Source organism: Barbus barbus (assembly GCF_936440315.1).
Source record: "Barbus barbus genome assembly, chromosome: 46".
Lineage (NCBI taxonomy): Eukaryota > Metazoa > Chordata > Actinopteri > Cypriniformes > Cyprinidae > Barbus > Barbus barbus.
The window spans coordinates 5,509,147-5,523,637 of NC_136724.1; the positions used below are offsets into that span (position 1 = coordinate 5,509,147).

The 14,491-nt window shown below is 39.5% G+C and overlaps 1 protein-coding gene across 1 annotated transcript in view; it reads right to left on the bottom strand.

The window, feature by feature from the left end:
* The window catches only part of LOC306865154 (NACHT, LRR and PYD domains-containing protein 3-like), a 94,926-nt gene that overhangs the window by 44,601 nt on the left and 35,834 nt on the right, over positions 1-14,491 (bottom strand). The window contains exon 10 of the mRNA XM_079409567.1: positions 2,884-3,054. Coding sequence (XP_079265693.1) covers positions 2,884-3,054 — 171 coding nt within the window. The remainder of the gene's footprint in view (positions 1-2,883; positions 3,055-14,491) is intronic.

The window sequence follows — 14,491 nt, forward strand, 5'->3', positions numbered from 1 at the left end:
TTATAGAAATGCCACAGAATAAGCCTTAAAAGTCATCAGAGGTGCAACAGCACTTTCATATATGTTTCCGATATTGAGTGTAAATAGCTGTGCATTTATTTGTGTTTTTAATTCGCAAAATGAAACTGTCTGAAACCCAAGTTGTGTTGTCTGTCTCCCCTCTTCCCCCTCCTCTCACAGTGCACCACACCCACTTTTTAAATGTTATTTAAAACTGTGTGGAGAACTAATCAGTGTACAGGAGGTTTCATGACACTTTAAGTATGTATATAATAAGTATGAATAAATATATCTATTAAGCATTTATAATATACAATGGGGGAAAAATTATTTGATCCTCTGCTGACTTTGTACGTTTGCCCACTGACAAAGAAATGATCAGTCTATAATTTTAATGGGAGGTTTATTTGAACAGCGAGAGACAGAATAATAATAATAATTAAAAAAAATCAGAAAAATGCATTTCAAAAAAAGTTTTAAATTGATTTGCATTTTAATGAGTCAAATAAGTATTTGATCCCCAATCAGTCAGCAAGATTTCTGGCTCCCTGCTGTATTTTATACAGGTAAGGAGCTGAGATTAGGAGCACTCTCTTAAAGGGAATGCTCCCAATCTCAGTTTGTTACCTGTATAAAAGTTATACGGCCCGGCATCTTGGCCCGTCAGCTGTCTCACGGGTGCGGAACTCGGTCCCTCCTCAACGCTCCCTTCCTGGACCGATGAGGACACCAGCGTGCATGCACGGGAAATAGACTGGTCTCTCGGGGTGAGGCGTGCTCGGCATTTAAACAGCGGCGGTGATGAGGCTCTATTCTGATCAGGTGCGCCTCATCACACGCCGCCAGCCTGTCTGATTCAGCACCCCTCCTCTCTCACACACCCACTCCCGTCGGCAGCCTGGTGAAGGGCGGTGAATAAGGGATGGGGTGGTGCTGATAATAAGGGAGAGGGGCAACCAACTCGTCACAATATGCTGATAACGATATACGCTATAGCTGTTTTAATTTATTTCCTTTATATTTCTCTTGTGCCCCTTACATAGAGAAAAAAAATTAGAAGACACGTATTTTGTGTTGAACAGGTTGTTTTTGAAAGTTGGTGCTTGAAATAAAAGCTTTTTATTTCATCGATTTTTATTGATAACTGCAGTGTTAATATTTTAATTATAGGACTATAATTTATTGTATGGCCTAATAGACCTGTTTTAAAATACCTTTTTTAAAAAACATTTTAATTGAGGAGTAAATAGCGTAATCTTATCCTCGCAGTGTGTCAGTTATGTGGTAATTATTGCAGGGCAAATTGATTGTAATTTTAATTTAATAATAAAAAGTAACTACATAATAATAATAATAGGTCTAATAAAAATAAGAATGTAACAGGCCTACATTAATTGGAAATGCCAAATCCTCTTAATATTACCAATAATTGATGTTTTTGACAATACCTCTGCCTATCGTCGATACAAGATCATCTTCTTTTGATGTACCCCAGCAAGGGGTAGTTATTGCGAGGCAGACAGCACGATGCCTCTTACGTCGTTTGGGCTGCATTGTTGAGCGCAGTGGCACTGAGAAAATTATATGTCACACACTTTAAGGTCTTTTATTTTCCAAACGTAATAGGATTAGTCCAACGAATCGTTCGGCTTGTAATGCGTACCGAATCGAAAGCCTCGTACCGAACGGTTCAATACGAATACACGTATCGTTACACCACTATCTTACACTGCTTGTTTGCCAGTTGATCTGCTGCTTCATTCCCTTTCATGTGAACCCACATGTACATTATATTACCCTCATCCTTCTTTGTTGTAATATAATTAATTTTGAAGAATCTCCAGTATTTAATTCTTGAAGAATCTCCACTGTTAAACTCTGTCTTTGAATGTTGTGCTTCAATAATCATAAGAGCTGAACAACTACAGCTCTTACCACTACATCCTTTAATCCTGCCTTAATTATCCACTTAAAGGTGCTTACTAGGTATTGCAGTCCACATTCAAAATACTGGAGATAATTTTTTTCACCAACCCCTCCACCTCAGACTTGACGCACACACAGGTTGCTAGATTAACAACACCAACAGAAACGAGCGCACATGACGATGAATGAAATGAAATACGCTGTGTTTTCTGGCAACTGGCAACCCAGGGTGCTGCAATACAATTGGGTAAACTGGCAGTGGGCTGTTTTCACAAACCATAACAGACAGACATTACGGGCCAGAATGCACATTTTCAAAGGAGAATAACTGACTGTAGCATTGTTTTTCAGATAAACAAGTATGTTAACTTGATTAGCTTAACTAGCATGTTTCTTAAATATCTGTAAAAATATTATGGTATTTTTTATGCTTTAGTAGAGTCTACATACAGCACCTTTAATGCCATCACTTTCACAATAACTACTATTGTAGCCACTCCCCAAACACATACTATTAGTTGAGTTCAAAAGAGATTGACAGATCTGAGCAGACCATTCAATGTTTAAAAAAAGTTACTGGGGAGCTTAGTGTTTACACTTTTAAGGAAGATAAACCCATGAATGGCATACAATTAAAATAAAGGTTATTATTAGTCAGTAAAAAACTGCCCAGAACACACTTAAAAATTAAGCAGTCAAGGGCATACTTGCTATAAAGAATCTGAAACAATGACCAGGATGAAACTTCAAAGAAGGTGTAAAAGGTACAAGAAGAACAGCCTGGAGTAAATTCACACAGAGGTAAGTTCTTTTGAACTTACACACTATCAGACTGATTGAGTAGGCCTACTACATGAATTCTATCAGCTTGATATAATTTTAATGATGAAATGATGATCAAATGATTCATTTTACTGAGGACAGAGACAAGTGTGACTATCAGAGAGATGAACTTACTTTAGTGTCTCCAGTTTACAGTGAGGACTCGCCAGTACATCAGAGAACAGGTTCACAGAATTTCCCACTTTATTTCTAGTCAGATCCAGTTGTCTCAGGTGTGAGGGGTTTGATCTCAGAGCTGAAGCCAGAGGAGCACAACCTTCATCTGTGATTCCACAATCCCTCAACCTGTAGAGTACAAAGACACTCTTCACTCTCTCAGTTCAAATCAGAACAACAGGTACATGTCACAGTTCTACACAAACTATTAAATATGTATACAGTTTCATCACAATCATTACAAAAATTAAATAAAATAAAACATTTGCTTCAAAAATCCCAAAAATGTGAATTGGTGGTATTTAATAGTAATAGAGGCAAGACAATAATAGAGGAAAGACAATCTTTATTTGTTATGTTTGTTAATAATTGTAAGATGCACTTATGTTGTGGTCAAACAAAATGAACTTTAATAAAAACTTACTGTTTTTAATTTCATAAATACTTCTTGATTACAACCCAAATTCCGGAAATGTTGGGACGTTTTTTTTATTTTAATAAAATGAAAACTCAAATCACATGAGCCAATATTTTATTCCCAATAGAACATAGATAACATAACAAATGTTTAAAAAAAATTTAACAATTTTATGCACAATATGAGCTTATTTCAAATTTGATGCCTGCTACAGGTCTCAAAATAGTTGGGACAGGGGCATGTTTACCATGGTGTAGCATCTCCTCTTCTTTTCAAAACGGTTTGAAGACATTTGGGCATCGAGGTTATGAGTTTCTGGAGTTTTGGTGTTGGAATTTGGTCCCGTTCTTTCCTGATATAGGTATCCAGCTGCTGAAGAGTTTGTGGTCATCTTTGATGTATTTTTCGTTTAATGATGCGCCAAATGTTCTCTATAGGTGAAAGATCTTGACTCCAGGCAGGCCAATTCAGCACCCGGACTCTTCTACTATGAAGCCATGCTGTTGTAATAGCTGCAGTATGTGGTTTTGCATTGTCCTGCTGAAATACACATCATCTGGAGGGGAGCATATGTTGCTCTAAAACCTTTATATAACTTTCAGCATTCATAGTGCCTTCCAAAACATGCAAGCTGCCCATACTGTATGCACCCCCATACCAGCAGAGATGCTGGCTTTTGAAATGAACACTGATAACATGCTGAAAGGTCTCCCTCCTTTTAAGCCCGGAGGACAGGGTGTCCATGATTTCCAACAAGAATATTAAATTTTGGACTCGTCTGACCATAGAACACTTTTCCACTTTGAAACAGTCCATTTTAAATAAGCCTTGGCTGACAGGACATGACAGCACTTCTGGACCATGTTCACATATGGCTTACTTTTTGCATGATAGAGCTTTAGGTGGCATGTGCAGATGGCATGGCGTATTGTGTTTAGAGACAGTGGTTTCTGGAAGTATTCCTGGGCCCATTTAGTAATGTCAATGATACAATCATGCCAATGAGTGATGCAGTGTCGTCTGAGGGCCCGAAGACCACGTGCATCCAACAAAGGTCTTCGCCCCTTGTCCCTTACGCACAGAGATTTCTCCAGTTTCTCTGAATTTTTTTGATGATGTTATGCACTGTAGATGATGAGATTTGCAAAGCCTTTGCAATTTGACATTGAGGAACGTTGTTTTTAAAGTATTTCACAATCTTTTTACAGACTCTTTCACAGATTGGAGTGCCTCTGCCCATCTTTAATTCTGAGAGACTCTGCCCCTTTTATAGCTAATCATGTTACAGCCCTGGGCACGTATTTATCAAGCTTCTCAAAGTGCCATTTTAGTCTTAAGTGCTGAGAAATCATGAAATTTACTCCTACTTTAAAACTTAAATATAAAAGCAGGTTATCAAATTTCTTCAAGCTAAGAATCACTCTTACTCTTCCAGTTATTTAAGACAGCTCGAGAGGTCTCTCGAGTGGTTAGGAGTTGCCAGTAGGGGCTTGTGATGGCACTGAGGAGACAGTGACGTGCAAATCTTTCAGGAGAGGAAGAATGTTCTAGAAATGTTTGGCGACGAGCACTTAATCAAATGGTTACATTTCCTCAGTTATTAAAAATGAGCAAAGAACATTTACATTACCAAAGAACATCAAAACTGACTTCAGTCTACTGTGAGTATTATGGGATCTATACACTGTATGATGAATAAATCTCTTGCCCCTTATTTACACTGCACATGTCTGCAGCGCATCTCCACGGCCACCGTAGCTGATCAGCCGTGCAGGCAGCGGCTATTTGCACGAAGTATAAATAGCGATAGATGCAAATAGCATATTTTCTTAGCGATAGATACTATTACACCAAGTAAAAATAGCAGTATTTTTTTAACTATATGCTATTTACACTAAGTGCAAATAGCTATAGATTCTATTTACACTATGTTAAAATAGCAAGATTTTCTGCTATGTACAAACCCGATTCCAAAAAAGTTGGGACACTGTACAAATTGTGAATAAAAACAGAATGCAATGATGTGGAAGTTTCAAATTTCAATATTTTATTCAGAATACAACATAGATGACATATCAAATGTTTAAACTGAGAAAATGTATAATTTTAATGGAAAAATAAGTTTATTTTAAATTTCATGGCATCAACACATCTCAAAAAAGTTGGGACAAGGCCATGTTTACCACTGTGTGGCATCCCCTCTTCTTTTTATAACAGTCTGCAAACGTCTGGGGACTGAGGAGACAAGTTGCTCAAGTTTAGGAATAGGAATGTTGTCCCATTCTTGTCTAATACAGGCTTCTAGTTGCTCAACTGTCTTAGGTCTTCTTTGTCGCATCTTCCTCTTTATGATGCGCCAAATGTTTTCTGTGGGTGAAAGATCTGGACTGCAGGCTGGCCATTTCAGTACCTGGATCCTCCTTCTACGCAGCGATGATGTTGTAATTGATGCAGTATGTGGTCTGGCATTGTCATGTTGGAAAATGCAAGGTCTTCCCTGAAAGAGACAACTTCTGGATGGGAGCATATGTTGTTCTAGAACTTGGATATACCTTTCAGCATTTACGGTGCCTTTCCAGGTGTGTAAGCTGCCCATGCCACACACACTCATGCAACCCCATACCATCAGAGTTGCAGGCTTCTGAACTGAGCGCTGATAACAACTTGGGTTGTCCTTGTCCTCTTTAGTCCGGATGACATGGCGTCCCAATTTTCCAAAAAGAACTTCAAATTTTGATTCGTCTGACCACAGAACAGTTTTCCACTTTGCCACAGTTCATTTTAAATAAGCCTTGGCCCAGAGAAAATGCCTGCGCTTCTGGATCATGTTTAGATATGGCTTCTTTTTTGACCTATAGAGTTTTAGCCGGCAACGGCGAATGGCACGGTGGATTGTGTTCACGGACAATGTTTTCTGGAAGTATTCCTGAGCCCATGTTGTGATTTCCATTACAGTAGCATTCCTGTATGTGATGCAGTGCCGTCTAAGGGCCCGAAGATTACGGGCATCCAGTATGGTTTTCCAGCCTTGACCCTTACGCACAGAGATTGTTCCAGATTCTCTGAATCTTTGGATGATATTATGCACTGTAGATCTTTGCAATTTTTTTCTGAGAAACTCCTTTCTGATATTGCTCCACTATTTTTCGCCGCAGCATTGGGGGAATTGGTGATCCTCTTGCCATCTTGACTTCTGAGAAACACTGCCACTCTGAGAGGCTCCTTTTATACCCAATCATGTTGCCAATTGACCTAATAAGTTGCAAATTGGTCCTCCAGCTGTTCCTTATATGTACATTTAACTTTTCTGGCCTCTTATTGCTACCTGTCCCAACTTTTTGGAATGTGTAGCTCTCATGAAATCAAAAAATGAGCCAATATTTGGCATGACATTTCAAAATGTCTCACTTTCAACATTTGATATATTATCTATATTCTATTGTGAATAAAATATAAGTTTATGAGATTTGTAAATTATTGCATTCCTTTTTTATTCGTAATTTGTACAGTGTCCCAACTTTTTTGGAATCGGGTTTGTATACTACTTATTGCAAATAGTGGCAATTATCTGCACCTCAGTATTGTAGTACATTATAAAACAGTAAGCAATAATAATTATTTAATGGAATATATATATATATGTCATTTTTATGTTTTATTTATTTATCTATGCTTTTGTTTTCTTTAAATCGAGTTAATAATTGCTATCCTTGTCTTTTTTTAGGAAATAATTTTTTGTGACAACTTTGCACAACAGTTCGGAGATGTTATCACATCACAAAAGTAAGTACTTACAGTCTTTTAGGTATATATTTATGGTCAGTTAGGTTTTATCTGCTGTTGTTCATGAATTAACCGAGTTGTTTTTATCTGCATCATCATATTATAGACCTGTACCTGCTGGATTAATATGCATTTGAGGAGATAAGAAAGGTGATTCCAAAGCAATACATACATATATGAGGTTAGTTTCTTTACTATAATACAAAGTGCATGAGTGAAAATTATGCTAAAGATATTGATCATTAATGTGTTTTTTGTTGTTCTACAACTTATCACAGTTCCTTTTCTCTAAATCTCTTAATCCTGGCAGGAAAAACAGACAACTTGGAGAAGGTATGTGAGGACTTTGCTTGGCAGAAAATCAAAGTCAAAGTCTGTTTTATTGTCAATTCTGCTACATGTACAGCACATACATACAGAGAATTTAAATTCCGTAACTGTCAGACCCTTGGTGCATACAGTTAACATTAAACACTGAAAGTAGACGTAAAAATACAGATAAATGCAGTTTAAATATATGTACATACAAACTATACAGATATGCAAATGAGGAAATTGTAGAAAAAAAAAGAGATAGATAAAGTGGCATATGGCAGATAGAGTGCAAACCAGTTAAACAAAACTGTGCAGATATATATATATATATATATATATGAATATATATATATATATATATATATATATGAATATATATATATATATATATATATATATATATATATATATATATATATATATATATATATATATATATATATATGTATATATATATATATATATATATATGTGTATAATGAGTGTAGTGCAAAACGAGCTTATAAGTCTGTTAAAGTGATAAGAGCTCAGAGAACAGTCTTTAATCAGACTGTCAGAAGAGGTAGTTTGAAGTCAATGCAGGATGAGTGATCAGTCCAATGCTGCACAAAGTGACCGGTGCGTGTTCAGCTTCCTGACAGCCTGATGGATGAAGCTGTCCTTCAAGAAGCTGTGTGTCAGGTGGGTGGGATCACCTGCAATGCAGAGGGCTTTGTGGGTGAGACGGGTGCTGTAGATGTCCTAGAGGGAGGGGAGAGAGACACCAACAATCTTCTCAGCTGCTCTCACTATGCGTTAAAGTGACTTGCGGCAGGACGCGTTGCAAGCGCCATACCACACAGTGATGGAGCTAGTTAGAATGCTCTCGTTGGTGCCTCTGTAGAAGGTGCACATGATGGGGGCCCGGGGCTCTGGCTCTTCTCAGTTTGTGGAGGAAGTAGAGACGCAGATGTACATTACAGACTTGATGTGTTGCATGACTAGTCGTTCAAAGCACTTCATGAGGATAGGAGTAAGTACGACTGGACGGTAGTCATTGAAGCAGGATGGAGATGACTTCTTCGGGACTGGAATGATGGTGGTAGCCTTGAAGCATGTGGGGACAACAGCCAGACTTAGCGAGATGTTGAAAATGTCTGTGAAGACATCGGTGAGTTCCACTGCACAGTCTCTCAGTACATGCTCAGGAATGTTGTCAGGACCCGGGGCTTTGCGTGTATTGATCCTGCTGAGGGATCTCCTCACGCTGTCCGGGGACAGCGTCATCACCTGGTCGCCGGGAGGAGGTGGAGTCTTCTGTGCAGTGGTGCTGTTTTGTGCCTCAAAGCGAGCGAAGAAGGCATTCAGCTCGTTCAGCAGGGGGATGGTGCTGTCACAGGTCTGTGATGGGGGCTTATAGTCCGTAATGGTCTGAATCCCTTGCCACAGGTTCCGAGTGTCTCTGCTGTCACTGAAACGATGGGCTATCCTACTGGAGTACTGTCTCTTAGCTTCTCTGATGCCGCGTGATAGATTGGCCTTAACTGTCCTCGGGCCCACCTCATCTCCAGCTCTAAAGGCAGCGTTCCGAGCCATCAGGAGTCTGTAGACCTCCCTTGTCAGCCACGGGTTCTGGTTGGCCTGGACAGTGATGGTCTTTGTGACTGTTACATCATCAATGCACTTGGTGATGTAGGCAGTGACAGTCTCTGACTACTCTTGGATGTCTGTGGTGTTGTTGTATGTGGCAGCCTGCTTAAACATATTCCAGTCAGTGGTCTTGAAGTACCACTGACGACCCTTCCGGCCACACTTGAATCTGTTTGTGAACGGGTTTGGTGACTTCAACGATCGGTCTGTATGCAGGCATTAGCATGACAGTGATGTGGTCAGAGGTGTCAAGATGGGAGAGGGGTAGGGCCTTGTAAGCCACTCTCTGGGTGGTGCAAACAAAGTCCAGAGTGTTGTTTCCCCGTGTTGGAAAGTCAACATGTTGATGTATTTTTGGGAACACACTCTTTAGGTCTGCGTGATTGAAGTCTCCAGCCAAGATGAGAAAAGCATCTGGGTGGGCTGTCTGCTGCTCACTGATGTGCTGGTACAGTTCATTCAGTGCCTCACTCCTGTTGTTGTTGGAGTTGGGAGGGATGTATACAGCAGTGAGCATTATGGCTGTAAATTCTCTCGGTAGATAGAACGGCCGGCACTTAATAATCATAAACTCCACCAGGGGTGAGCAGTGTTTGCAGACCACAACAGCGTCGCGGCACCACACGTCATTTATGTAAACACAAAGCCTGCTGCCACGGGTCTTACCTCCCTCGACGAGAACTCTGTGATGTTTTAAAGGGATACTCTTCCCAAAAATCTAAATGATCTGATCATTTATTCATTCTTATACTGTCCCAGATGTATAGTACTTATTTCTTCAGATAAACACTATCTAAAAATTTTTTGAAAAATAATCCATCTATGTGAGACCATCTAATGCTAGAGGAAGGGATCTTTAAAGTTAATGCTTCAAAAACGAGAGAGATGTTGTGAAGATGTCTTTAGTAGATATTTATTCCTCCACTGGGCTCATATGAATTAGTCACAATTGCTGTGTGTGTTTTTTTTTTTAAAGCATCAAATATGGACTCACAGAGATTGATTATTTCTTCTAAAAATTGTTATATTTATCTGAAGAAAGTAATAAACATGAAGGTTAGCATGAGGGTGATAAATGATAAGAGAATTTAAATTTTTAGAAGGACTACCTAATTAAATTAAATGGATTGTCAGCAAATTAAAAACAATAAATAAGACATTCTTTAAACATACAGAATAACATGGAATCTCATTTTATATACTCTTCCCTCTTTTCAGGAAACTGAGGTTACTCTTCAACACACTGCTGTTCTCCATGGCATTGCTGTCCTGCTTGGGCACAACACTGAGAGGAAAGGTCTTGCGTGTTTATTTTCATGTTTTCTCTTGATTCAGCTATTGTGTTTACTTGATGACACAAGTTGATATTGGACTTAGACAGTATGAGCAAATGTTTGTGTTACTATGTAAGTTAAAGTATATTGAGTGTGCATTGGTTTTATTGTTTTTTATGTGCTCAGGGAAAATTATTCTTCTCAAATGCTCTTTTGTTGGTTTTGATTGCTTCTATTGTCCTCATTTGTAAGTCACTTTGGATAAAATCATCTGCTAAATGACTAAATGTAAATGTATAACTCTTAACATTATTACAACAACTATTACAAATTACTATGTTGATTTACATTATTTTTCTGCATTTTGAAAAATAAATGTTTTGAAATGTGAATGGAGAGCTGTGTGTTTTTTTAAAACTAGGTATAGCTATTCTCAGTGTTCCTCAGATCACAGATTCAATTAAGTTAACTAAACTTAAATGGCTTAAGTAAATAGGACTTAAAATAAGCAAGGGATACATATAATATATTAGTAAATAAAACTTAAATTACACTTAATTCAATTAAGTTAAGATTACTGAATTGAATTAAGGCAATGAGTTTGCACAATGCAATTAAGTAAACTTAACAAATGACTTTTTACAGTGCTACTCCTGCATGTTGGGTTGTTCACATCAGAGTGTGCAAACACAAAAAGATATATCAGTGTATTTTAGAATTTACGTTTCCACACACATAAACACAGACAATGTCACACTTTATTCTTCGCGCTACTTTCTTGCATACACTACCTATCAAGTAAGGGTTCTGTTGGCGGTGGAAACACAAGCCGGGTCAGGGTGTACCATCCCGAATTGTACTGTACCGTACTGCTCGGTGGAAACAAGGATTTTGATATCCTAAGATATGGACAATACAAACACAGTATATTACCTTACACACATCTGTTTCCACTAGGGTTGACACCCATTCCTTAAAATATGTAATTGTCCTATATTTAAAGGTAAAATGATGCGACCCGTATCAAATCAATACGGGATGCGATTTGTCCCGTATTTTTACAAAAATGCCAACATAAGGTTGAATCAACAAACAATATTTTGCACTGCTTATAATACTAATATCAATTATAATGAAATAAATTTCATACAAGGTATTAAAGAAGCTCATTTGAGCATGATTGCATTTTGGCGTCTTTATTTTCATAGCGACGCGTCTCCAGAACACGCTCTGTTAATGCCCTTTCACACCAGTGCAGTATGCGGTAAACAAACCTGCGCCATTTTAAAACAACTAGGAGCTCATGTTCACCCTTTGAACACAAGGCTCTTCAGATGTATGGCTGAATGGGAAAGTTATCAGTGGGTGTGTCCAGTAACTAATGATGAACACGCAGTTTGCAGAGAAGCATTATAATTTGTAATAATCAAAAAATATCAAATTAAAATTATTTATATGTTCTGTTGGAAGTTTACATACTTGAGCGTGGTTTTTTGGGGGGTTTGGTCATGAATGGGTGTCACTTATTTTGCCTTGCTGAAGGTGGGCACATCTCCACATCTCACTGAGAGAATATCAAGGAGAGCTTCTTTCTCACATATACATTTGTTCCTTTTCCCCCACTTCCTTCCCTTCACTCAAAATATAATGATTTACATGAATGCAAGTGATATTCACAGTCGTGTTTGGTATCATTTGAAATGTCTCAGTGTGACTGGTACAATGGTCTCAATATTATAAAAGGTAAATTAAGGGGAATAAATATTTTAAGAGTTTACAGCAGGGGTGAGCAACTGGCAGCCTGTGTGCCATATACAGGAATGTGTTTTAGTACAGCCCTCTGGATCATATTAGAATCGGATGATCAGTTTTAAAACATTTGAAAAGTCTCGTAAAGATTGCTTTCAGTGTATAATGTACCGTACTGACCCGAATATAAGACGACCCTGATTATAAGACGACCCCCTTTTTCCAGATGTACATTTTGGAAAAAGGCTTTTTGAAAACCAAATCTGGTTTTACTGAGAAAAAAAAACAAAAAATTTTCTAAAATTTTCATATTGCATATTTTTCCTATTTTAATTTTTGCTTTGAAAGTAAGGTAAATACTGGTAAAATGTACCATCACATTGAACAATATACACTATTTTGATCAAAATATACAGCATTTTGATTTTTTAAAATCACTTACAGAGGAAGTTTGGTCCCATCAGGCATGACTCATGCTGTTGTACGTTTTTCTTTTTCTTTTGTTTTCACTCGCATTGTTTTGCACAACACACATTACATTACATATTTCATGGTACACTCGTTTTACGTGTATTTGGCGCCACCTATTGTTGTGGGTGTACTATTGACATGTCAAAGTCTAGGCCCTGAATATACGACGGCCGCGTTTTTTCACATGTATTTCCAAGAAAAAAACATTGTCTTATATTCGGGTCAATGTGGTTAATACTATCTCCAACCAGGAGAGGTCGCTGCCCAGATAGCACACATACATCTGCAAGATGTCTGTTAAAGATCTTTTGATCTGGAAAGCATCTGCTATCTACAAACGTCTGACAGATGTCTTTCAGATGTTAGTTTTACATACATTCTAAATCATAAATATCTTAAAGTCATCTAATAGACATCTATTTTACATCTAATAGGAAATGTCCACGTCTCCGAGGTGTACTTGTGCTATCAGGGTAGTTTCCAGCCGCTCCCCGTATTAATTTCAGTGCCGTAGGACGTGCACTCTAATGTAAACATTCACTAACGTTAGCAAATAATAAATGAAAAACTGACCATGAAAACGTACTCGGTTACTAACGTAACCTCGGTTCCCTTAGATACGGGAACGAGTACTGCGTCGCTAGACGCTATGGGGAAAAACTCCTTTTTCTCCGAGGACTGAAGACTTTTTCAATCACGCAGTGTGACTGCACGGCCATTGGTTCGTGCGGTAATAAAAAATGAACCAATGGCTCGTCAGTGGAACTGCACGAGCCTATGGCGGCAAAGCCCGCCAGAGCCCGCCAGAAGGGGCGGGGTCATCTGGCTATATAAGCGGGCGCTTCGCCATAGGAAAACAGGCCAATTCGACTGAAGCGACGACCTGAGTCGTGCAGCTGCATGGCATGGCATAGTACGCAGTACTCGTTCCCGTATCTAAGGGAACCGAGGTTACGTTAGTAACCGAGTACGTTCCCTGTCGATACTACACTCGTACTGCGTCGCTAGACGCTATGGGGAACAAATACAATCCCGCCATGCCATGAAGAGAAACGACAACCGTAAAACTGGCCTTGAGCAGTAAGGCTCAGAGGGACCAATTATGAGCAGGAAGCATCCTGCAGGAGGCATGAGGACCGAACTCTTCAGAGGTCAGTCCAGCCTAGAAATCGTTTCAACGGTCAGAAGTACAGCCTCAGCACCAGGAATGGGGCCAAGAGCGTTCTTGGAGAATCAGGCAATGCCTGAGGGGACCGCTTTAAGACAGGTGTGTGCCATCTAAGCAGAGAGAACCCTAGCCTGTAAGGCCGGGACATCCAAGCTATAGAACCTGGCAAATGTGGACGGCGAGGCCCAGCCGGCCGCCGCACAAATGTCTGCCATAGACACACCACTAGACCACGCCCAAGAAGAGGCCACGCCTCTTGTGGAATGAGCTCTCACTCCAATGGGGCTCTGGAGGCCCAGGGAGGAGTATGCTAGTGCGATAGCGTCAACTAACCATCGAGATATTCTGTGCTTTGTGACCGGAGACCCTTTGGTGCGGCCGCCAAAGCAGACAAAGAGTTGTTCCGTCTGCCTAAATGGCGTGGAACGCTCGATGTATATTCTCAATGCCCTGACTGGGCAGAGAAGGTTGAGCTCTTGGTCCTCCTCAGAAGAGGGGAGCGCAGAGAGCGTAATAACCTGGGCTCTAAACGGAGTGTAGAGCGCCTTAGGAACATAGCCGTGTTTTGGTTTTAGGACGACCTTAGAGTCGTTAGGCCCAAACTCAAGACAGGCAGGGTTTATAGAGAGAGCCTGCAAGTCACCTACTCGCTTTACCGATGCTAGCGCCAGTAGCAGAGCGGTTTTGAGCGACAGTGTTTTTAAGCTTGCAGATTGTAGTGGCTCAAAAGGAGGGCCCTTAAGGGCTCTCAGGACCGTG